General features: G+C 43.2%; 1 protein-coding gene across 2 annotated transcripts in view; it reads left to right on the forward strand.

The window, feature by feature from the left end:
• The window catches only part of smurf1 (SMAD specific E3 ubiquitin protein ligase 1), a 135,276-nt gene that overhangs the window by 77,841 nt on the left and 32,584 nt on the right, over positions 1–24,851 (forward strand). For both annotated transcript variants that reach the window (XM_084328732.1, XM_084328733.1), the window contains exons 7-13: positions 2,730–2,941; positions 7,924–8,008; positions 9,499–9,645; positions 10,104–10,314; positions 19,686–19,789; positions 22,341–22,455; positions 23,949–24,127. In XM_084328732.1, coding sequence (XP_084184858.1) covers positions 2,730–2,941; positions 7,924–8,008; positions 9,499–9,645; positions 10,104–10,314; positions 19,686–19,789; positions 22,341–22,455; positions 23,949–24,127 — 1,053 coding nt within the window. The remainder of the gene's footprint in view (positions 1–2,729; positions 2,942–7,923; positions 8,009–9,498; positions 9,646–10,103; positions 10,315–19,685; positions 19,790–22,340; positions 22,456–23,948; positions 24,128–24,851) is intronic.

Raw genomic sequence — 24,851 nt, forward strand, 5'->3', positions numbered from 1 at the left:
AGTTATATAAGCTAACGTTAGCCGAGTTTATTCTATGCAAAATGTGCTAGCTAGCTAAAGTTAATCAATAAAGATCCTCACTGCGATTGCCGATGGTTATGATAACTAACTAATCGCAGTGAGGATCTTTATTGATTAACGTTAGCTAGCTAGCACATTTAGCATAGAATAAACTCTAACGTTAGCTTATATAGCTAGCGAACTATAATTCTAGTTAAAGCTAGCTAGCTAATGTTAAAGGGGAACTATTTTACTATTTCTTTCACTATTTGGGCACTTTTACACAATTCCTGTGAGTCTATGGAACACCTCTGTAATATATATATTTTTTTTATTCATTGTTTTGTATTTCTAATCAAGTCCTCAAAAACAGCATTTTTCTACCTCAAGATTTCGAGCTGTTTTGCAGCCGCAGCTGCAGGTGCCACCTAAACCACTGTGCAGGTTCTGGTTCCCCTGAAAATTAACATGCAGCAGCGACTATATGACATCACATATAGGCACATTTTCAAACGACTCAGTTCAGTGAGGGTGAATATTGTGAGAGGAGAATTGGAAGAATGCGCCAATATGAGAATTTTGAGACATAGATCATATTAATATAAGTTCACATAGCTAGGAAACAATGCTAAACACTCAAAAAGGCCATTTATAAGATAGTTCCCCTTTAATCAATAAAGATCCTTACTGCGATTGCCGATGGTTGTGATAACTAACATTACGTGCTACAGTAGCTCCTATCAGTACTGTAGTCCTTCTATTGATGCCAACATTCGTTGGACGAGCTATGCTAGCTCTCGTGACTACAGTTCCTTATACGAGCATTAGAAAATGTCCACAATGCTATTCGCAAGAATAGAAAATAAATTGAAAAGCCTAATAATAAGCTATACATAGCCTAAACTGCCGTGCTGAAAGCTAGTAAACACAGCATCCCCTGTTGCCTACCCACAACAGAAATTAATTGATGCACACGTGCATCTCATTTCTATGGCTTAGTCACAAACGTGATTTATACAGAGACATTTGACAATTGCCCATTAATGGTTCATATATACTGTATAAACGGAAATCTATTTTATTTTTGTTAAACAGCCTACAATATGACATAACATAGTTCTAGATTATGATAGGCTATAATCAGTCTCACTCATCAAAATGTTTTCTAGGTTATGGTATCTCAAACTACCGGTAATTAGGCCCTCTGCTATGACAAATGTATATAATACAACTATACTTTTTCTACCCCTTGAATTTTTATTAACTACAGAAGTCTGCTGCATTTGGCTCACAGAGTGACTCCCCCCACTCAGAAGCAACCTAACCTCCGCTTTTTTTGAGCAGCATATTAAGTACACAAATTAGTCCAAAGATGATAAAAGGATCAACAGGGCAGTCGCAGAGTTCATCTGTATGGACCAAGTTCCAATATATATACAGTTAAGAAAGCTGGGTTCAGAAACCTTGTACAGCAACTGTTTTGAGTGCAAAAATAGTTCTCCAGCATTTTGAATGCCATTGCTTTTAATTTAATTTATTTATTCTTGTCATTGTTCATTGTTGTATTTTAAAATAAATAACAATAATGACATCTGAGAGTGTTTCCCTGATTTTGAGGAAAAGTATCAAAGTATCGAAATTCATATTGGTATAGTATCGAAACAACATTTTTGGTATAAACCCTATAAGAATATCGATAAAGTACCAAACCGTTAAGCAGTATCGCTAAGAGTAGTAGTATCGATAAAATCCTAACGATACCCATCCCTATCATGCTAGTTTGCCAGGAAGGGGGCTAAATATTGTTTCAAATGAAAAGAAGAATTGGTATGGCTATATGCAAAGCGGTCTCTTGGCCTATCGCCTTAAGTCAAGATATCGGAATGGGAATGGGCTCAACGAAACCACAAGAGGCTCACCTTTACAGCCTTTTCTTTCCTTTTTTTTAAGAATATATATATATATATATTATATTTTTGCCTATCTCTGCATATTGCATAAATAAGATATGACTATAAAGCTAAGACTAATAATAAGAGTGAATAATAAGAGCCCAATAATATTCATTTAGCCCCCCACACCCCACCCCAAATGCGTGTATCACTTCCGCAACGGATTTGATTTCCGGGGTTGGCCTGATTGGCCGCGACGGCCACGTGACACGCCGCGGCCCCGCTGCTGTGTTTCACTGCCGCTTTCCCACTTCAACGCTGCAGCAGCGCTGTCGCGCCACATCTTCTGAGTACAGAGCTGTTTAATCACTTTTCCCACTGCGTTACCAGTGGCGCGACGCTGGAGTTCACTTCGCCTTTCACATCGCGCCGCGCTTATGCCGTCTAGCACAGTCGCACCCCAAATACCCCCTCAAACTGATTCCAGTTTTAAGACCATGATGGCAATCGTCGCCATCTAGTGGTTGTGTCCATAAAAATCTATCTAATCTAAATTTATTTTCCCATAGGGAGACTTTTTAATTAGGAATTCAAAATCGGTAAAAGCCCTGAGCTTTCATGAATCAGACTTTTTTGCAACAGTATAAACACATGTGCTGGGACATTTTGCAGTACCATACGACTGATTCATGAAACTTCAAGCCTGGTTTGATCCTTTTCAAAATCTCTGTGATCCACAGTATGAAATAGAAAGCGGTTGACCATCATATGAATGCAATAAAACAGGATTTAATTACTGTGTGTGACTTGTGTGTGTGTGTGCGTGTGTGTGTGTAGGCCTGTGTTCGAGGGCTGTTTCAGCGAGGAGCCGTTGCCCTACTCAGACACCACTGGTGCTGCAGGGGGCGGGAACTGTCGACTCGACTCCCCCAGTCAGGAGAACAGGCTTCAGACACAGCGAATCAGAGGCCAGGACTCCAGAGGCCACGGCCACACCCCTCAGAACCGACCTCATGGGCATCAGTCACCTGACCTGCCCGAGGGATACGGTGAGAGATTGGTTGTTTTGTTTGTCTGTGTTTCTGTATCTTGTGATGGTGTGACAGTGAGTCTGGTTGTTTTATTTGTCTGTGTTGCTGTTTGATTGATTGATTGAAAACTTTATTAACAGATTGCAGAATGGGTACAATACAGTACGGCTCAATACACACAATTGTTAAGGGGATGCAGACCAGAGAAAGACTTTCGTCTTGTTTACATCAGGGTCCCCCATTTTCAATTCATCGTAACATTTATGACATACACGACATACAGATAAACAGTACTGTTACAACCAGACATTTATGACATACAAGATATACAAATATACAGTACTGTTTAAGAGACAGTTTCTAAAAGAGTGTATATACATTTGAGGGGGAAGAAACTGTACATTGGAGGGGGTTGGGTGGGGGGAGAGAGAGAGAGAGAGAGAGAGGGGGGGGTTTGGATGTTTACAGGGGCCAGTTTCGAATTGAAGCCTTCCCGTAGGCGCTCTTTGAGAGCGGTTTTGAAGGTGGGTAGGGGTTCACATTTTTTTACGGCTGTGGGTAGGGCGTTCCACATTGATGTGGCATAATTGCGAAACGTGTTTAGTCCCTTGTTTGAGCCGAATCTGAATATCTTGTAGACCAGGCCCATTGCAAGTTGCTGTACTCTGTCGTCTACTCTAAGCCATCCTAGGTTGTCAAAATGGGCAGGGGTGAGGTCAAGCAGTAGTCTGACCAATTTGTTTGGTGATGTTTGTAATCTTGTTTTTAGTGCCTTTGAGGTGCGTTGGTGCCATGAGGTGCAAGCATAGTCGTAGTACCCTTGAATGAGTGCTCCTGCCAGAGTCTTCAGGGTATTCTTGTTTACCAGAGAGGAGATCCGGTATAAGAATCTTGTTCGTTGGTTGACTTTTTTGATTACATTGGTTGCCATTTTGTCACAGGAAAGATTTGCCTCTAGGATGGAACCCAGGCATGTAATTTCATCTTTCCTTGTGACAATATTGTCACCCACTGTAACGGAGAAGAGAATGGACTCTGTTTTACCCAGGTGTAATGATAGTTTGTTATCAGCGAGCCAGGAGTTATTATCTGCCTAGTTCTGAGCTGAGGGTTTTTTCAACCTGTAACTTGTTCTTGTCAGAGACCAGCAGGGCTGAGTCGTCCACGAACAGGAACAAGTCGCAGTCACAAGCTGACGACATGTCATTTGCATAAATTAGGAACAGTAACGGTCCTAGTATGCTTCCTTGTGGAACACCACAGCTCACTGGGAGTGGGGGGGGGGCAGGGCAGAGTACCGTTTAACCCTTTCACTGCGACAATACAGAAGGTTAACCCTTTCACTGCCACATGACAAAGGGTTAACCCTTTCACTACCACACTACAGAAGGTTAACCCTTTACCAAATTAGTGGTTGGCTTTTTATTCATTAAATTGTGTGTTAGGGAGGAGATGCATCGATACCATGTTTTCACCGCTGATACCAATTCCAAGTACAACATTTTCAGTATCTGCCGATACCGAGTACAGATCAGATCCATCGCCTTTACTGAACCGTATAGACTTAGACCATCAGTTTGGGGACACTGGACAAAATTGATATATATATATAACTGAGAGCTCTAACATGCTTCTATGTGTTAGTTAAGCATTACATCACGCGCAGGAGTGGTTTGTGAACAATAAACCATGCCTAGGGGTGGTCGTTAGACCCCCCTAGGCATGGTTTATTGTTCACAAATCACGACTGCAAGTGGTGTAAAGCTTTTATACAACTGCCAGATTCATCCAACCTTATTGCTATACAATAAACACACATTAATCGAAGATTTATTGAAAAAACCATCCGCCAGAAAAAGTAATATAGATTATCGATAGTATATGTGTACGCACGCACGTTCTTGCGGCAAGCCGAAAATCAAGTCTCCTATTTCCTGACGGCGCGCACAGTCAAACAGCGATAACACACAATCACATAAAAGCATGAAAACGAGTCTGATTATCCTAATACTGATAACATAGATTCCTTACCTGAGATCAGATGGTATCCAAATGGTTTATTCCAATTGATTGATTGATTGATTGAAAACTTTATTAACAGATTGCAGAATGGGTACAATACAGTACAGCTCAATACACACAATTGTTAAGGGGATGCAGACCAGAGAGACTTTCGTCTTGTTTACATCAGGGTCCCCCATTTTCAATTCATCTGGACATATATGACATACATGACATACAGATAGTCAGTACTGCTACATCTATACATTTATGACATACCAGATTTGCAAATACAGTACTGTTTGTGATACAGAAGGAGTCAAGAAAAGGGAGTATATACATTTGACGTAGAAACTGTACATTGGAGGAGGTTGGGTGGGGGGGGTTGGGTACATTGGGATATTGACAACCATACTGGGTAATTTACATTGGAGGTGGTTGGGGGGGGGGGGCACACTGTATAAACAAGTAAAACTGTACATTGAGGGGGGGGGGGGGGGAGACACTGTACAAACAAACAAAATTGTACATTGGACTATTGACAAAACCATACTAGGTAAATGACTGTACATTGGAGGGGGTTGGGTTAGGATATTTACAGGGGCCAGTGTTGAATTGCAGTCTCCCGTAGGTGTCCCTTGAGAGAGGTTTTGAAAGTGGGTAGTGATCCACATTCCTTTACAGCTTTGGGTAGGGCGTTCCACATTGATGTGGCATAATTGCGAAACGTGTTTAGTCCCTTATTTGAGCCGAATCTGGATTTAACATGATTTGTGGAGCTCCCTCTGGTGTTGTGATCGTGGTATTCACTGACCTTTGGGAAGTATTTTGACATGTACATGGGTACCTTGGTCGTGTAGTGTATCTTGTAGATATTCGAAAAATTCGCTCATTTGATTGATCCATCGTGTATACAGTAAAACACATATTCCCCGCGGCTCCGAGGCTCCAGAGTGAACTCTGGTAGACCCCGGTTACATGAGTGAGAAGTAAAATGTGGAGTGTGGGTTTTTTCCCCCCAATTTTCATTGAGTCCAATCCAAAAGGGTGATTTACCATCTGGGAGATGATAGGGGGCGCTTTTTTCACATCTGAGCGCCTGGGGTGATTGGATCTCCAACGGTAGACTCGCTTGATGCAATATGATTTCAGATCGCTAATAAAAAGAAAAAAATTAATAAAGCGAATATTCTCGTGAATATTCTCAACCCGCGGGGGGTAAACACGAGAAAACTCGTGGATGGCATTCAAAGTGTTAATATGCTTCTGTGTTGGAGAGCCCGGATGCTTCTATGTGTTAGAGAGCTTTAACATGCTTCTGTCTTAGAGAGCTTTAACATGCTTTGTGTTGGACAGCTTTAACATTCTTCTATGTGTTGGAGAGCTTTAACATGCTTCTATGTCGGGAGAGCTTTAACATGCTTCTATGTGTTGGAGAGCTCTGATGCTTCTATGTGTTAGAGAGCTCTGCCATGCTTCTATGTGTTAGAGAGCTTTAACATGCTTCTGTGTTAGAGAGCTTTAACATGCTTCTGTGTTAGAGAGCTTTAACATGCTTTGTGTTAGACAGCTTTAACATGCTTCTATGTGTTGGAGAGCTTTAACATGCTTCTATGTCGGGCAGGGTTTCCGTTAGAAAAAATTGTTGCCGGTCTCCGTGACCTGCAAGATTTCAATCTACCGGACAAATGAGATTAATTCCGGTCATAGTTTATTGAGCTTTAAAAAAAATTGATAGGCAGGCTATATAAAGAATTTCATCCTCAAGGCATGTAGATTTATAATATTATTACTTAATTATTACTAGGCTACTTTTGCGTATACAGTCATTAATTAATATATTCCAAATAAAATAAGTCCCTCGATACTCTGTGCTGCTGCTGACTTGAAATAAAATAGACCGCGTATGTGGGCAGTCGGTCCGACACTAAACAGCAGTCTGTTATAATCACATTTTTATGAGCTAACGAATTCCGTTATATTGGACATTTGTATTAATTATATCAAGCGAATAACTGAGAAAGCAGAGAGACGGCAACATTATCGTGGTTTGCGTGACGACTCTCTCCACCTCGCAACGACTTATTTGCAAAGAGTATGGCGCTGCAGGGAAGCTGATTTAGCTGTTATTGGCTCTTTTCTGGGAACCGCACAGCAGCGCCCCCCACCCAACATTGGCTGAAAATGGCTGAATTGGAGTACTGCTGGAATACTGCATTGTGCTGATAGTGCTCTGGCTCTGCAGCTTCACAAAAGTTCGCACACCCAGCACTAAGCTCTCGCTGACGACGTCGTTGTCATTATTAGAAGCAACGAGGAAACAAATGTAATGATCGTTTCGTTCATCGCATAGGTTATTTAATTTTAGCCTATTTTAATACAATTCAAATAATCAAATTGTGCTTAGACTCAGGGAATTATTTTCACCGGACATTAAGACCGGAGAGAGTAAATATGTCGGACTTCAACAGATTTTGCCGGTCAAATACCGGTAATTACCGGCTAACGGAAACGCTGATGTCGGGAGAGCTTTAACATGCTTCTATGTGTTGGAGAGCTTTAACATGCTTCTATGTCGGGAGAGCTTTAACATGCTTCTATGTGTTGGAGAGCTCTGATGCTTCTATGTATTAGAGAGCTCTGCCATGCTTCTATGTGTTAGAGAGCTTTAACATGCTTCTGTGTTAGAGAGCTTTAACATGCTTCTATGTGTTAGACAGCTTTAACATGCTTCTGTCACTTTGCTTTTGATTTTGATTTTATAGTATGTTACACATTTATTGGTATCAGCTTTTATCATTTAGTAAATTCTCAGATACCCTATAGACTCTATTATCAGACCCATATCCGATACCAGTATCATATTGGCGCATCCCTAGTGTGTGTGTGTGACCTCTTTGTTCACTAGTCGGAACTATAGTTACATTTATCCATATAGAAAACTAAACTGTCAGTGTGTGTGTAACCCCCCCCCCCCTCTCTCTTTCTGTTCCGTACAGAACAACGAACCACGGTGCAGGGTCAGGTGTACTTCCTCCATACGCAGACAGGGGTCAGCACCTGGCACGACCCTCGGATACCTCGGTAAGACTATATACACCACCAAACTTAACCCCTTAAAGCTTGACTTTAACCCCGGGACTCGCCCTCAGATTGACCCCATGTCTCTTCATCCAAACCCACTTGATTGTCTTCTCAAAGATGCCATGTTCTTCCGGGCCATGAGATCTAGCATCTGCAATGGTTTGATTATGGTTACAACCAGGAGGATAGGTGATTTAGTCATATTTTCCACCATAAGTTAAGTTATTATCTTTATTTTTTACCCAGGGACAGTGCACATTAATCAACATCTTCAGTTTCCACCATCAATGTGAATGTGCCAGAATTCTGGCACATGAGCTAGTTTTCATCTGTAGTCCCTGCCTACCATGCATGTCTTTATGGTGTGGGAGGAAACCAGAGTACCTGGAGGAAACCCACGCGAACACAGGGAGAACATGCAAACTCCACACAGAAAGGCCCCCTGCTTATACTCATGGCTATAACTTTTTGGGTAACTTTACATTGACATGTCTTCTGTTAAACAAGGCAATGAGATTGAAAGACAGGATTGTCATTGTACTGGTTCTTTAAAAAAAAGAAAACTGCATCTTCACCTTCCTTACATCATCCTCTAACTCGCCTACTCATTCTGACTACCAGACATATCCATTCATCCTATCTCTGACCTGACCTCTGAACTAGACTCAAATGCAATCAGGGTTTTCATTACATTTGGTGCACACTTTTATCTATGGCACTTAAAGGGGATATTTCACATTAGTACAACTTGTACTAACAAGCAATGTTATCTCTGGGACACACAGCAGGAGCTACCCCTAGCAGTGTTATGCCAGGGACACACAGCAGGAGCTACCCCTAGCAGTGTTATGCCAGGGACACACAGCAGGAGCTACCCCTAGCAGTGTTATGCCAGGGACACACAGGACGCCGAGGCATCATGCAGTGTCCATTCTCTAGTCTAGTGAACATGAGCCTGGCTGTTCGCACCAGAAGCCATTTCTCCAAGCCGGCCAACAAGACATTCTGCTCCTCTGCTCCAATCACATTGAGGCAGGAAGTTGTTGGTCCATGGTGCTGCTTAAGTTGAGAAATGTAGCTCTGATCTGTTCTGTAGGTTAATAGCCCCTAGGGCTAGGGTTATAATTAGCACTGTATAGGTTTTGAATGGGACTAAAGATGGCTGACCCATAGATCCACTCCGGCACCATCGAGACGCTAACCTGTGTAAACAACACTTTAGGTGCAAATTATGATGACATGCGTTTGCAGCCTACAGGTGAAAAGTGACAACCCTCATCAAAATGTCCTTCTGGGCGATGGGATCTAGACACTAGGCTTTAATTACCAGGACCCAGTAGCTGGCTTCAATTCAGTAATCGACCCCCAACTTTACGACAGATTCAAACTGTGCCCTAGGGGCAGTAAATTGGGTTGCTGTTGGCCGAGTGCTCAATATTGTGGATTTATATTGGCTGAAAGCTCAGTGAGGTGGGTTGTGATTGGTTTAGGGACCTGACCAGTGTGAGCTGTGAGGAGTTGGGTCCATTGCCGGTGGGTTGGGAGGTCCGAAGCACCGTGTCCGGCCGGATCTACTTTGTGGACCACAACAACCGAACCACGCAGTTCACAGATCCCCGCCTACACACCATCATCAGGTACATACACTGATACACACTACATATCGTATGTAGTGTACACTCACACATCGGCAGATGCCTATCTATAAAACACAGGCGTGCAAGCACACGCACATGCACACACCATTTGTACACATACATTCACACTAATGGAAGACCTCTATTCATACCAACGTTTGGAATACACATGTGCACACACACACCATCCATCCATCAACTGCACATCAATTTATAAGATTAATCTGCTGTTAATCTAATTAATCTACCCTGCTTTGACCTACTAACTGTAATCAACCCCATTCATGTTGATGAACCATGTGTGCCATGTATGGGTAATGTTGTCTGTGGGATTACAGCAGATTTAGACCAGCAGAGGGAACATCTAGTGTGTAATCTGGTAATTAATCCAACTCTCCATCAACAAATCCTTCCTCTTTCACACAAACCCCTCACCTACTCTCCACCCCCCTTTCCAGCCAGCACTCCCAGGCCAAGGACTCCTCCCAGCCCCCCCAGATGGAGGTGGGGGGTGAGGAGGGCGGAGGAGGAGGAGGAGAGGGCGAGGTGGCAGTGCGCTACGAGAGAGATCTGGTTCACAAGCTGAAGCTGCTCCGCCACGAGCTGTCCCTCCAGCAGCCGCAGGCAGGCCACTGTCGCATAGAGGTGTCCCGGGAGGAGATCTTTGAGGTGAGGGGCAGACACAGTCACATAGAGGTGTCCCTGGAGGAGATCTTTGAGGTGAGGGGCAGACACAGTCACATAGAGGTGTCCCGCGAGGAGATCTTTGAGGTGAGGGGCAGACACAGGCCCAGGTTACACGAGGGGAAAACAGGAACGTTGTATTTTCGAATTATTTCGTTTGCATGTCCCAAGTTAAAAGGCAACAGCGTTTTAGCTGGCATTTTCGTTTTCCTAGCGGCAACACTCCAAGGGGGTTTTAGTTCTCAAAGTCCCTAGGAACGGTGCCATGTCAGGTCTGTACAGTGCGACATATATGTTGCACGTGCTACCGAAAAATCGGTCTGTGCGATGAATGAATATACTGCACTAGCACCTGTGCGATAGACGTTCGGTTCATGTCGATACTCTTATTTTGAAAATCCTGTGGCAAGTCTCATTTCCGCACAAGCGCAGCTCCCGGAGCTCCGGCAGCCCAACAACAACAGCGTGTGTAGATGTTGCAGGCAGCATAACCAGAGTGTGTAGATGTTACAGGCAGCATAACCAGAGTGTGTAGATGTTACAGGCAGCATAACCAGAGTGTGTAGATGTTACAGGCAGCATAACCAGAGTGCGCATTTTGCGACCAGGAAATAACTCCCCCCTGCAACGCGTCCAATGCATCTAACATGCTTTGCATCCTCGCAGTGATGCTGATGCTTTCCCAGCGGAACACAAGTTGCTTAACGTTACACAGCTATGTTATGCACGTTAATTAAGCTATGTAACGTTAGAGCGCAGCCCTTTAGCTTTAGCTTGCATACGTTAAGATAGGAGCCGTCGGCCAACAAAGTTGTTTCAACAAATGTATTCACAAAATGGATTATCATCCATTTCCAAACATTATTGAAGCCTCCCGTGACCAGTAAGTAGGTACTACTACCGTACTCAACCGCAGCAATATGCGCTATGGGCCTAAAGTCAAGACTCGACAGTACTGAACTAGAAAAAACCTGCGACTAAGTCAAGTACGCTGGAGTGAGGTGCGGACGGAAGTGGCAATTTTTCTAAATAAAATACCCGAAATACTATGGGCTAGATCCACAAAGAATGGATTGCACGGGTGCTAATTGCACCCTTACTTACAATTCATTATGCGGTGATTGATTGAATGAAAATGTTATTAACAGATTGCAGAATGGGTAAAATACAGTACGGCTCAATACACACAATTGTTAAGGGGATGCAGACCAGAGAAATACTTTCGTCTTGTTTACATCAGTGTCCCCCATTTTCAATTCATAATGAATTGTAAGTAAGGGTGCAATTAGCACCGTGCAATCCATTCTTTGTGGATTTTTTTCTGGCGAATGTTCAAATCCCAAAAACAGGCTTGGGACAGCTCTAGTGTGTGTGTGATCTCATTCAAGGAGTACTACAGGGGGGGGGGGGGGGGGGCGGGGGGGGGCGGCTGAGTGGCGCAGTCGCCACTAACGCAGGAGATGCTGGTATCGAGCCCAGCTCTCGGCGTTGCTACCGGCTTGGCCGGCCGTCACACTAACACAATTGGCAGTGGTTAGAGGGTGGAAAGCCGGTGGGTGGGGATTGGACGTTGTGGACAGTGACTCCTACAGGTCGGTTGGGTGACGCCGGTGCGGCGGAAACAAGAAGTATCGGGGGCAGCGAGAGCCTCCCACGCGTTACTCCTCGCCACAGAGTTCGAGCTGTTGCGGTGAAAAGATGCAACAGGCTGCCTCCTCGTCTACCGGAGGGGACACGTGATGCAAGGCTTCTATCCTCACTACAGCCGACCAGTGGGAGGCATAGTCTAGCAACGTTCAAGACAGGGAGAGGGAAGAATTGGAAATACGAAATTGGGATGGGAGAAAAATAGGTTTGTTGTTTTTGTCACTATTAGTGATTTACACACTTTCTCAATAAAAAAACATATGACAATTGAAACAGATTTGCACTGCTAATTTGAAGCCTAACATATAGATGTCTAGTATACAGTTGTTATGTCCCTGCAATTTACCATTATGGGCAAATAAAGAGAAAATGTTTGTCTGAAAAAATTTCTTGTTAAGGTTTGGATTTTGTGTGCCCTGTATGCAAGATCCATGTCCTTTGCCAGTCACATACCTATTTAAGTGATGAACTGCACTACGTGTGGTTGTTTTTAGAGATTTTAGATACAGTTTATTTATACTCGTGCTACAAGATTTTGGCCTGTGCTACAAAACTATCCAACCTCTGTAGCACCAGTGCTATGTGCAAAAAAAGGTGAACATACAGCCCTGCATGTAACCTCGCGCGAACCGGAGCCGTTCACGTCCAACGCCCCATGCGCACTAGACACCACGTCCCGTGTGTCCTCACCAACGTCCGGTGAGAACAGGATCCAGCCATATTTTTCCAGCACTGGATTTAGGGCTGGGCAATTAATCGAAAAAAAATCGCGATCTCGATTCATAGACCTATGCAATCTCATTTATAAGTTATGAAGATTATTATTTCTAATGATAAAAAAAAACGAATACAATTATTTTTTTTTAATTTTTTTTTTACTTTACTTTTTAAATTATTTTATTGAAAAAACAAGAATCGTGAGAAAATCGTGATCTCAATTCTTGAGAGAAAAATCGTGATTCACATTTTAGCAAGAATCGCCCAGCCCTAACTGGATTAGTCAAGATGAACGACTAAGTAGCTCAGGTGTTCGCGGCCTTTATTCGTTTTAACTTCTTTAATTCACATTTTCTTTAGTTTGCGATAATGCAACTGCAAGCCAATGTTCCGAGACATATTGCCTTTTATTTGTAATCGTTAGGCTATTTGAATCCACCATTTATTGTATTTTGGTGTAATATTATGAGGGGTCATTCCGGGGCACTTTATCACTGTATTAGTTACCGGGTTTGGAAGTGGGGACAGCAATACAATTAAGTGGGGAGGAGTGTGATGTATGTGGCTGTTGGTGTTTGACTACCTCACCATTCCTACTCCTGCCCTCTAGGGGGAGGGCGAGCACTTCTTAAGGTGACCGCTCAGGCCGCTTTGGGCGTTGTTGTTATGGCAATAAAGCTAGCTACAGCCATGGTCTGTGGTACCTGTGAACAGCGTATTCCGTGTGATTAATATGCTACCATGGTCCGGGATCACATATATAATACCGTCAACATGCAAAAAATAGATCATTTTTTCCATGCATACATTCCCGTGTTATACTGGTGAATATAAGTATAATTTCAGAGTGGTATGGGGTAATTCCTGAAATGCTGAGTTATAGCCATATAGGTCAATTTTACTATTTGCGTTGGCGTTTCTTGCCTGTACACGCTAGTATTCCCGAATCAAATTTATACAGTAGGTATTATGTTTCATCATAAATGCATGAAAGGCGGGGGGGTTGTTTCTGATTATTGATTACCAGTAACGGCATTAGTATTGAACGCAAAAAACTCAGCTGGATCGGTATGAAAACATTGCACAATCGAGCCAGAATTTACGTCAGATAGTCCTTACCTGTGGCCGGGAGTATTCCAAAAATAATATTCCAATTGTTTGATCGCCATCTGGTACATCCAATGTCGATTTGGTCCACGGCATAATCAATCACAGCATATGGATCGGATGTCCCCTAGACGTTTGGATGCGACCGATTGAACCTCTAGCCTTGACTCTACTCTTGCAGTGTAACACAAGGGACTGGAACAGGGTTTACTGCAGCTCGATACCGCCACCTGGGGGAATCTGGCAGGTACTGCACCCTCTGCGTCTCAGTAGGCCTTCTAACGAGTAGGGGGTATCTGCAGAGCCGCAGAGCCAGGCGTGGACTGGTTTGAGGCGGGGCTTCGTGGCGTAGACAAGTATTAGTGGCCTGGACAAGTATTTGCACTACTGCGCGGATGAGGGGGGGGGGGGGGGGGGGGGGGGGCTCTCTCGCTCGCTCCCTCTCTCGTTTACGACACATACACAACTTAACTTTCGTCTCGTTTACATCAGGGTCCCCCATTTTCAACTTCACTTTCGTCTCGTTTACATAGGTACATAGACAGTAATGTTACATCTAGACATTTATGACATACCAGATCTAGTAATAATAGAGTATATACATTTGAGGGGGAATACATTTACATTTAGTCATTTAGCTGACGCTTTTATCCAAAGCGATTTACAAGTTCTGTACGACATTTAGCTGACGCTTTTATCCAACGCGACTTACAAGTTCTGTACGACAAGCCATCAGGAAGGGCACAACTCTATCAGCTGAGTAATAATGTTCATAAAGTGTTGACATACCAGATCTAGTAATAATAAGAGTATATACATTTGAGGGGGAATACATTTACATTTAGTCATTTAGCTGACGCTTTTATCCAAAGCGACTTACAAGTTCTGTACGACAAGCCATCAGGAAGGGCACAACTCTATCAGCTGAGTAACAATGTTCATAAAATGTTGAGTGCTACAGTGTAGGTTAGTTTATTAGGACAAGTGCATGACAGTAAGGTTAGTTAGGGTTAGATTTTTCTTTATTTAATTTTTTTTATTCAGAATGGTTGAAGAAGTGCGTCTTTAGTCGACGGCGAAAGATTGGACGGGTTTCGGCTGTCCTAACTGGGGTGGGTAGTTCATTCCACCATTGTGGGGCAAGGACTGAGAATAGGCGACTTCTCTTTGATGACCCTCCCGGAGCTTGGATAGGAGTAGGAATAAACTGTACATATACAGCACTGTTTGAACCTGGCATACAACATACTTCACATGTCATTTTTCTTTTTGTGGAGACGAAGATGATGAGTACCAGTCTTCTCCTCAGACATATAAAATCAGTTTTTCGATACAAGTACGACTCAAGACACAGAACATTAGTATGCAAAATAAAAAATGAACACAGATTTTGAGTGTGAATGAAAACTTTATTTTAACAAGATTGCAGAATGGGTACAATACAGTACGTTCCAGGTAGGAACAACATACATGTCTTCTATATAAATGTCCATGTCCTGATGAGGAAAAAACAAACATGATTATTAATAGTCTGCTTTCAGTACCAAAAGTTACTTTTAAATGTGTAATTAAAAAAGAGGTCATACACGTTTCAGAGCCAGTTCACCAATGAGCTTCAGGCATGCATTCCAATCTGCAAGAAATCACAATTAAGACATTATAGTGAACATGACTGAAACTCTCCCTTCGGTAATAAATGTTAATCTGTTAGACCATGTGACTACTCACAGTTGAATCCATATAGCTGTTCAACCCAAGGCTCCAAAACTCATCCCGTGTCAAACAAGTTTGTCCTTCCTTCACAATTATTTCTTCCGAAGGCCTCTTTCGGTCCAGGACATAACTGAGCTGAAGATAATAACCATTGTTGTGATACAGTTGAGTAGTTTTACATAGAAAGTAATTATTTGTAGAAATTTGCCTACCAGTTGTTGTTGGATAGGGTTTCGGGACTTCGCCCAGGGTTGATCTGGTGAGTACTCATTGTCCACTGGAATCTCAAGTTCTACAGGGATGGACATACACAAAAATATAAGAGAAATAGTAACAATGTTTAATAAAACTAATAGTGTAGAGGTAAGAATTACTGTAGGTAGGCATAGGTTTTTATAGACCTGCTTCTGCTGCAGAAGCCAGGTTCTATGGTGTAATAGTTAGCACTCTTGACTTGGAGCAATTAAGAGTTCACTATTTAAGGTGGTGGGTGGCAGTTTAATATGATTATTGGACAAATCATGCATGGTTTCAGTCAAGGCGGCTAAACTTGAATTTAAGACATTTTAAGACTTTCTAAGGACCCATGCATGCAATTCCACTTACTTGTCATTGCTGGGGGCAGACCTGAACCCGCTTCAGGGAGCACACCTTGAGCTGCTTCCAGTGATAGATCAAGGACTGCTTCCTGTGACACTGTAAGCAGATGACAAACACAGCTTAGTAAGGAACAGTGAACTTGATGAATGAAGACATTTATACATTATTTCGTAGATCAATTAAAAACAGGATTAATGCATTAAATATCTTTAATGCAAGTGCAAGTAGAAAATGTACCCAATACAGCCTGGTGGTAGCTGTTTATTGCCACCGCTGTCCCAAATAATTATTTGATGTTGTCCATTCGCTTCTTGTTTTTGTTGTTGTTGAAGTGTTCTATGATGTTTCTCATCAGGAACAGATGGGTCGATGGTAGTTGCTGCGTTAAAAAGTAATTGTTCTTTCTCATTTGTGCAATTTTGTGTATTTTGGTTACAAATGTTGCCTGGCAGTAGAGGCCGTGGTAATGATAGTCTGGGCTGCCTGGTCTGCAGTCCAATCCACATCTGGGCAGGGGCTTGCATGATAATATATGGTGCGAAGCATTTTCTTTTCTTATAATTGTTGCCTGGTCATCAAAGAGAAGTTGCCTATTCTCAGTCCTTGCCCCACAATGGTGGAATGAACTACCCACCCCAGTTAGGACAGCCGAAACCCGTCCAATCTTTCGCTGTCGACTAAAGACGCACTTCTTCAACCATTCTGAATAAAAAAATAAAAAAAAATCTAACCCTAACTAACCTTACTGTCATGCACTTGTCCTAATAAACTAACCTACACTGTAGCACTCAACACTTTATGAACATTGTTACTCAGCTGATAGAGTTGTGCCCTTCCTGATGGCTTGTCGTACAGAACTTGTAAGTCGCTTTGGATAAAAGCGTCAGCTAAATGTCGTACAGAACTTGTAAGTCGCTTTGGATAAAAGCGTCAGCTAAATGACTAAATGTAAATGTATTCCCCCTCAAATGTATATACTCTATTATTACTAGATCTGGTATGTCATAAATGTCTAGATGTAACATTACTGTCTATGTACCTATGTAAACGAGACGAAAGTTAAGTTGAAAATGGGGGATCTATGTAAACGAGACGAAAGTGAAGTTGAAAATGGGGGACCCTGATGTAAACGAGACGAAAGTTAAGTTGTGTATGTGTCGTAAACGAGAGAGGGAGCGAGCGAGAGAGCCCCCCCCCCCCCCCCCCCCCCTCATCCGCGCAGTAGTGCAAATACTTGTCCAGGCCACTAATACTTGTCTACGCCACGAAGCCCCGCCTCAAACCTGTCTACGCCTGGCTCTGCGGCTCTGCAGATACCCCCTATTGCTTCTAACGGCAACATATGGGTCCCTGGCATTGAATAGGATATTAAAATCGAAGACAAATATTTAAAAAATAGCAAAACCCGAGATATCTCGGGTCTTGGCGCCCAGCGCATGGCGAGTTAACCCGGGATATCTCGAGTTTGGCCCCGAATGAGTTAACATACAAATATATCTTTAATTAAACTGAAGCATTTCATTAAAAAATTTAAATGGATAGGCTATTTAAACACATCGTTATGGAAATCGTAATTTAATTCTCTGCTTATTTAATGCTTCAATTTGTTCAGAAATGTTGCAGCAAACAATCCATATGTGCATTTGTTTACATAATGATAATGTGATAAATAACATAATATTATTGAGGGAGGGACAAAGGAAACTGATAGCCTAATGTTTCACCCTGTTAGACAAGTTGAAACACCGACTCCCAGTCGACATTTGAGGCTATATTTTTCGTTTTTAACCCCGAGCTCGCGCTTTTGTGCACGGACAAATATCTCCTGCGCATGCTCAGTGTTGAATTCACTGATGAGATCCGTTGCCATCTGACCACGCCTAGCTTCTGACAACGAGAGAGTTCAGGAGACAACGCGTCGTCTAACCTGACTGTGATAATGCAACGTTGTGAAAATACAACGTTCCTGTTTTCCCCTTGTGTAACCGCAGCCACATACACATAGAGGTGTCCTTGGATGAGATCTTTGAGGTGAGGGGGGGCAGTCATAACCACATAGAGGGGGAGGAGATATTTGAGGTGAGGGGCAGACAGTCATAACCACATAGAGGTGTCCCGGGAGGAGATCTTTGAGGTGAGGGCGGGGGCAGTCATAACCACATGGAGGGGGAGGAGATCTTTGAGGTGAGGGGCAGACACAGTCATAACCACATAGAGGTGTCCCGGGAGGAGATCTTTGAGGTGAGGGGGGGCAGTCATCAGACTTTTGTTAGTTTGTTTTTAGAGTTATTTACTGAAAAATTACAAGCACCTCCCTGGTAAGCACTAGATTTAAACAGGTCCTTTTGATATGGTTGCATGTGGAAAACACAATTGTATAGATTTGTTGATTTAAATCAACTCGTGGAGTAGTTGACCAACCCTGTGACTATTAGTGAACACATTGACGAACAATACCACTTATTGTTGATGGCTGGGAGTGTATCTCTTTGCTGGCTTTGTTTTACACAATTGTAAGTCGCAGCTAAATGACTAAACGTACACGAACAGCGTCTGGCGTGGTGTCGCTCACAGACAGGCACACTGTTTGATCGTCGCATAGAGGCTTCCTCTCGCACAGACACATCACACACACACGCATACATACACATAGAGTGTCACACTCATAATTACACGATCACAGATCTCCTGTGAGGAAAGATTTAAAACGTATATAATGGTGATGGGACACATTCTTTCTCTCTTTCTCGCACACACCTTCCCTCACAGACCTACTCTCACACACCTTCTCTCACACCTTCTCTCACACCTTCTCTCACACCTTCCCTCACACACCTTCTCTCACACACCTTCTCTCACACACCTTCTCTCAGACACCTTCTCTCACACACCTTCTCTCACACCTTCTCTCACACCTTCTCTCACACACCTTCTCTCTCACACCTTCTCTCACACACCTTCTCTCACACCTTCTCTCACACCTTCTCTCACACACCTTCTCTCTCACACCTTCTCTCTCACACCTTCTCTCACACATCTTCTCTCACACACCTTCTCTCACACACCTTCTCTCACACATCTTCTCTCACACAAACATACAATTTATAAAACGTTGTTGTTTCTCAAGTGCTGCTTGGGTCAAGAGTACTCCCATACATCTCATATGCAAATTATTCTCTCTCGCTCTCTTGGGCTTTTTCGGGCTCTCTTACATACACACACACACACACACACATAGTCCTTCACATAAATTCACGCTTGCATTATATGTGAAGAGAGATGAGAGCGACTGCGCAGCCTGCCTTCTAATCACAAACAAACCCGCATCTTGACGGCTCCTTATTCTCACACAAGTCACATCAGACCGTCCCCGGTTTACTAATGAGGACAGACTCCTGGTAATTAGCTGCAGGAGGCGCTGTGTTGATACTGTTGATAAGAACATGGATGAATATATTCTGTTTGGCTAGTTGTCACATATTCATAAAGTACTTATCAGGGGCAAATAAATATTACTATATTAATATTAAATATCACTTTTCTGTGTCTTCTATGTGTGTGTGTGTGTGTAGGAGTCGTACAGACAGATCATGAAGATGAGGCCGAAGGACCTGAAGAAACGTCTGATGGTGAAGTTCAGAGGCGAGGAGGGGCTGGACTACGGTGGGGTTGCCAGGTAACATCCTTTCTACAACTTCCTTGGTCGATGTCAACATGTCTTGCCTTGTTTTGTTACAGGAGTTATTTTTTTAGGTTTATCTTTTTTTATTGGAAGAATTAGTACATATTTATACATTTCAGTTATCCAAATTATACAACTTCCATTTCCTTCCCCATTCCTATCCCCTAATCCCACCCCATCCCACCCAGTGAGGGTGACGACAAACATACATGTAAAAATAAGAAATAAAATAAAAATAAAGAAATTTAAATAATTAAACATAAGTACAGATGTGGCAGGAGTTATTTTAACTTTATGGTGGTTGTCTGTAGGGTTTGTGGGAAACCTCCTTCAATAGATGTTATAATGTTTATCTGTTACTGAAAGCTTAATCCTTTCAAGTCTTATTTGTTACATACGTGTATATCATGTATATTGCAGTGAAATGCTCTCCCTGTGTGGGTCCCCCCTCCCCCTTGGACTGTGCATAGCATCAAGATGATAAGGAAACAGTAAAGCAGTAACTGTTTAGTGAAATTATTATAATATTTCTTTTAACTGGTGCAAATGTTTTCTCTGTGCCTTTATGGGTATATTTGTATTATTTAGTTAATGTTGTATTTCTATAAGAGTGGTTTTAACATGATGCTGGTTATGTTTAGTAGGGGTGTAACGGTACACATATTCGTATCGAATCGTTTCAGTACGGAACCTTCGGTTTAGTATGCACTGTGTACCGAACTAATGCAATGTTACTTTAACCACTAACAGAACGCACGTGCAGAACCTTTTTTTTGCATGCAGAACTTAATTCAAAACTTCCAAGTTCCCCCCCTTCCCAAAATAGCGAGATCAAATTAATTCAAGTTTTTTTTTTTCCACTTTTTCTCCCGTTTTCTATATTTTCTCCCATCCCAATTTCGTAACATCCAATTCAACCCTCCCCTGTCACGAACGCTGTTTCTTGCCTCCCACAAGCCGGCTGCAATGTGGACTAAGTCATACATAGCACAAGTCCCCTCCGGTACTTGAGGTAACAGCAGTCGCATCTTTTCACCTGCGCAGCTCGATCTCTCAGTGGCGAGGAGTAACGCGTGGGAGGCTCACGCTGCCCCCGACACTTCCTGATTCTACTGCGCAGGCGCACCAACCGACCTGTAGGAGTCGCTGTCCACAACGCCCGATCCCCACCCATCAGTTTCCCACCCCCTAATACGGCCAATGTGTATTAGTACGGACGACCAGCTAAACTGAAAGCAAATGTGGAGCGCTGGGCTCGAACAGGCAAGCCCAGCATCTCCAGATTTCGTGGCAAGCGCCTTGCCCACTATGCCACGTAGCCGCCCTAAATTAATGAAAGTTTATGGCATATAGAACAGACATTCACAGTTCACACACAGCAACTTACCTCCGAACAAGCGATATATTTTCCTTGGCATGAAACAGGAAATAGTAATAAAACCATTAGGCATGATGCTTCTGTCTCTATTCATTATTCAATATCTACAGGTTTTACCCTTGAGGGATGATTTACAATAAAGTGTTAAAACGGAAAAGTAGGATACTTACATTCTTCATGCTAGAACTCCCAAAATAGCGTTAGCATAAAAGAAAAGGTAGGCCAGCTGTACATAGCTTGCATACAACTTTGTCTCCAGGTTCCACGCGTTGATCAAAATCCAAAGTATTTCCAAATGGGGCTTTTAGATTGAGCTCAGAGTGCAAATCACTGTCTTCGCAACCGATCTGAGTTCTGAATAATTCAGAACAGTATTTTCTGCCATCACTTGTTGTTGTTACTACTGGCACGTTCTTCAGCTCAATGAAAGTGACATTGTGTGTCTCCCGTCCGTCATGCAGTGCATTCAGGCCCGTGAAAGGAAGACAGCCGGGGGCTGTTTTTTTTTCACAATATAATATTAATTTTACAATCTAATGTATGTTTTTTTCTTAATTTTCTTTTACACGTAGATTATTAATTTGAATATAGAATATTCGCTGACAGCCCTACTTAACAGTAACTGCACGCTATGTCACCCCTGAGTGGAACATGCCTCGTTCTGCAAACTTTCTCCCACTGTACCGAAATTAACTGTGAACCGTGACTTCAAAACCGAGGTACTTACCGAACCGTGGTTTTTGTATAACGTTACACCCCTAGTGGTTTTAACATGATGCTGGTTGTGTTTAGCGAGTGGTTTTAACATGATGCTCCTGGTTGTGTTTAGGGAGTGGTTTTAACATGATGCTCCTGGTTGTGTTTAGGGAGTGGTTTTAACATGATGCTCCTGTTTGTGTTTAGGGAGTGGTTTTAACATGATGCTCCTGGTTGTGTTTAGGGAGTGGTTTTAACATGATGCTCCTGGTTGTGTTTAGGGAGTGGTTGTACCTGCTGTATCATGTCTGTCTCTCTCTCCTGTCTGTCTGTCCGTCTCTCTCTCTGTCTTCTGTCTGTCTCTCTGTCTGTCTGTTTCTCTCTGTCTCTGTCTGTCTGTCTCTGTCTGGTTTTACCATGATGCTGGTTGTGTTTAGGGAGTGGTTTTAACATGATGCTGGTTGTGTTTAGGGAGTGGTTGTACCTGCTGTGTCATGAGATGTTGAATCCTTACTACGGCCTGTTCCAGTATTCTACTGATAACATCTACACACTACAGATCAACCCTGACTCCTCCATCAACCCTGTAAGTGGACTCTGACTCTCTCTCTCCCCCTCATATGTACACACAGGTACATGTACACACACACACACACACAATGGACTAGTACTTAACACATTCAGGGCCTTTGGGATTAGACTGAGGCCAGCTTTTCATTACAAGTTTTCACTGTGTGAGGTTGTTTGTAGAGCTAAATCTATATTTTATATTATTTCTATGTGTCCATTGTTATTGTCAATTGACAGTATAAACCTTCCCTTCAATATGCCATAAAGAAATAATTTTTTCATGAATACGTTCCTGTTTTATAGCGTCGTGAATATGAACTATATACCGCAATGGTCTGGGGTAATTCCTGCAAAGCTAGTTATAGGGCGCTAAGCTAATAACGTTAAATCGATTGGCGTTTCGGCCCTACACAAGCTAGAGTTAAAAATCAAAATGCATATGATCGGTATCATGTTCCACCATGAATGCATGAAAGGGGGGGGGGGGAGTCGTTTCTGATTATTGATTACCAATAACGGCATTCGTTATTGCAACATCATAACGCTGACCGGGTGGATGGCTATGAGAACAAGGCCCGATCAAACTGAAATTGACGTCAAATCGCTCTTACCTGTGGCCAGTTGGATTCCAAAAAGAATTTCCCAGTTATTTGATCGCCATCTGGTAGATCGATATGTCCATTGGCTGATGCTATATTCCATTACTGCATACTGAATTCGGCGTCGCAAAAAGTATTCCAGGCGATCTGCTGAAGCCATAGCTTTAGGCTAACAGAAAAGCTAACCCGGAGTGGAAAAAAACGTACACCCGGTCTGCAACAGGGGAAACTGCATTCTCGAGACAGCGCCAAAACCAGGATCTGGCCGGTACTGCACTTTCGGAGTCCTGATATGCCTTTTCCAGCCAAAATACAGCTCTGTGACATTGAGTAGGATATTAAAATGGAATAAAAGCAAAACCGAAAGGATGGCGCCCAATCACGTATTTATACGTCGTTGGCCAGGAATGTGTTAAGGTTATTTTGGGACACAACAATCATATTCACTTATATTTCAGATATCTTGTTTTTCTACATTGTCCTGATTATATTGCTGAACACACGCTTGTATCAATGCTAGCTACATTCTGACATATATTATGTGTTATACAAATAAACATCCCTCTCTCTCTGTATGTCTGTCTCTCTCTCCTCTCTGTCTCTCTCTCCTCTCTCTCCTCTCTGTCTGTCTGTCTCTCTCTCTCTTCTCTCTCTCCTCTGTCTGTGTCTCTGTCTGTATGTCTGTCCCTCTGTCTGTCTCTCTTCTCTCTCTCTCTGTCTGTCTGTCTGTCTGTCTCTCCTCTCTGTCTGTCTCTGTCTGTCTCTCTTCTCTCTCTCCTCTGTCTGTGTCTCTCTGTCTGTCTCTGTCTGTATGTCTGTGTCTCTGTCTGTCTGTCTGTCTGTCTGTTTCTCTCTGTCTCTGTCCGTCTGTCTGTCTCTCTGCCTGCCCCCCCCCCCCCCCCCCCCCCAGGACCACCTATCGTATTTCCACTTTGTGGGCCGTGTGATGGGTCTAGCGGTGTTCCATGGCCACTACATTAACGGGAGCTTCACGCTGCCCTTCTACAAACAGCTGCTGGGGAAACCCATCCAGCTCAACGACCTGGAGACCACTGACCCTGAGCTGCACAAGAGTCTGGTCTGGATCCTGTGAGTACACACACACACACACTCACTCACACACTCACACTCACTCACACTCACTCACACTCTCTCTGAGCCTGAGCTGCACAAGAGTCTAGTCTGGATCCTGTGAGTAAACGCATACACACACACACACTAGGGCTGAGCCCAAACGTTCTGACCTTCGTTTAAAAAAAAATAAAAAAAAATTTAAATCTTTTTCCCCCTCCTTTTTCCGATTTTTCTCCCATCCCACTGTTAGTCGTTATGCCAATTCCCAACCCCCTTCCTGGTTGTTGCGCACTTTCCCCTACTGTTGGTCCGAGAGGCCGGAGACTGTCGCATGCTTTCCTCCGACGCATGTGCAGCCAGCCGGCAGCCAGCCTGGCCGCGCAGATTCTCACCGGGAGAGTGTAACGTGTGGAAGGTCGCACTACCTCTCTCCAGATCCTACCCTTGCTGAGCAGGCGCCCCGACCGAACTGTAGGGGTCGCTGTCCACAACGCCCAGGACCCACCCACGGCTCCCCTCCCCCTAACTCAGCCAAACGAGTTAGTATAGCGATCAGCCCGAGCCAAGGCAATGCTGACTCTCCGGGAGTCGAGACCGCAGCCTCTTGCATTGGTGACGAGCACAATCTCCGCTACGCCACCTGACCGCCCGACCTTCGTTTGTTACGTTGGCATTCGAATCTTAATTAATAGGTTCGAACCTCCGCTTTTTTATTTATTTGAAATTTTATTTATTTTAC

Source organism: Notolepis coatsorum (genome assembly GCF_963971535.1).
Source record: "Notolepis coatsorum genome assembly, chromosome: 14".
Classification (NCBI taxonomy): domain Eukaryota; kingdom Metazoa; phylum Chordata; class Actinopteri; order Aulopiformes; family Paralepididae; genus Notolepis; species Notolepis coatsorum.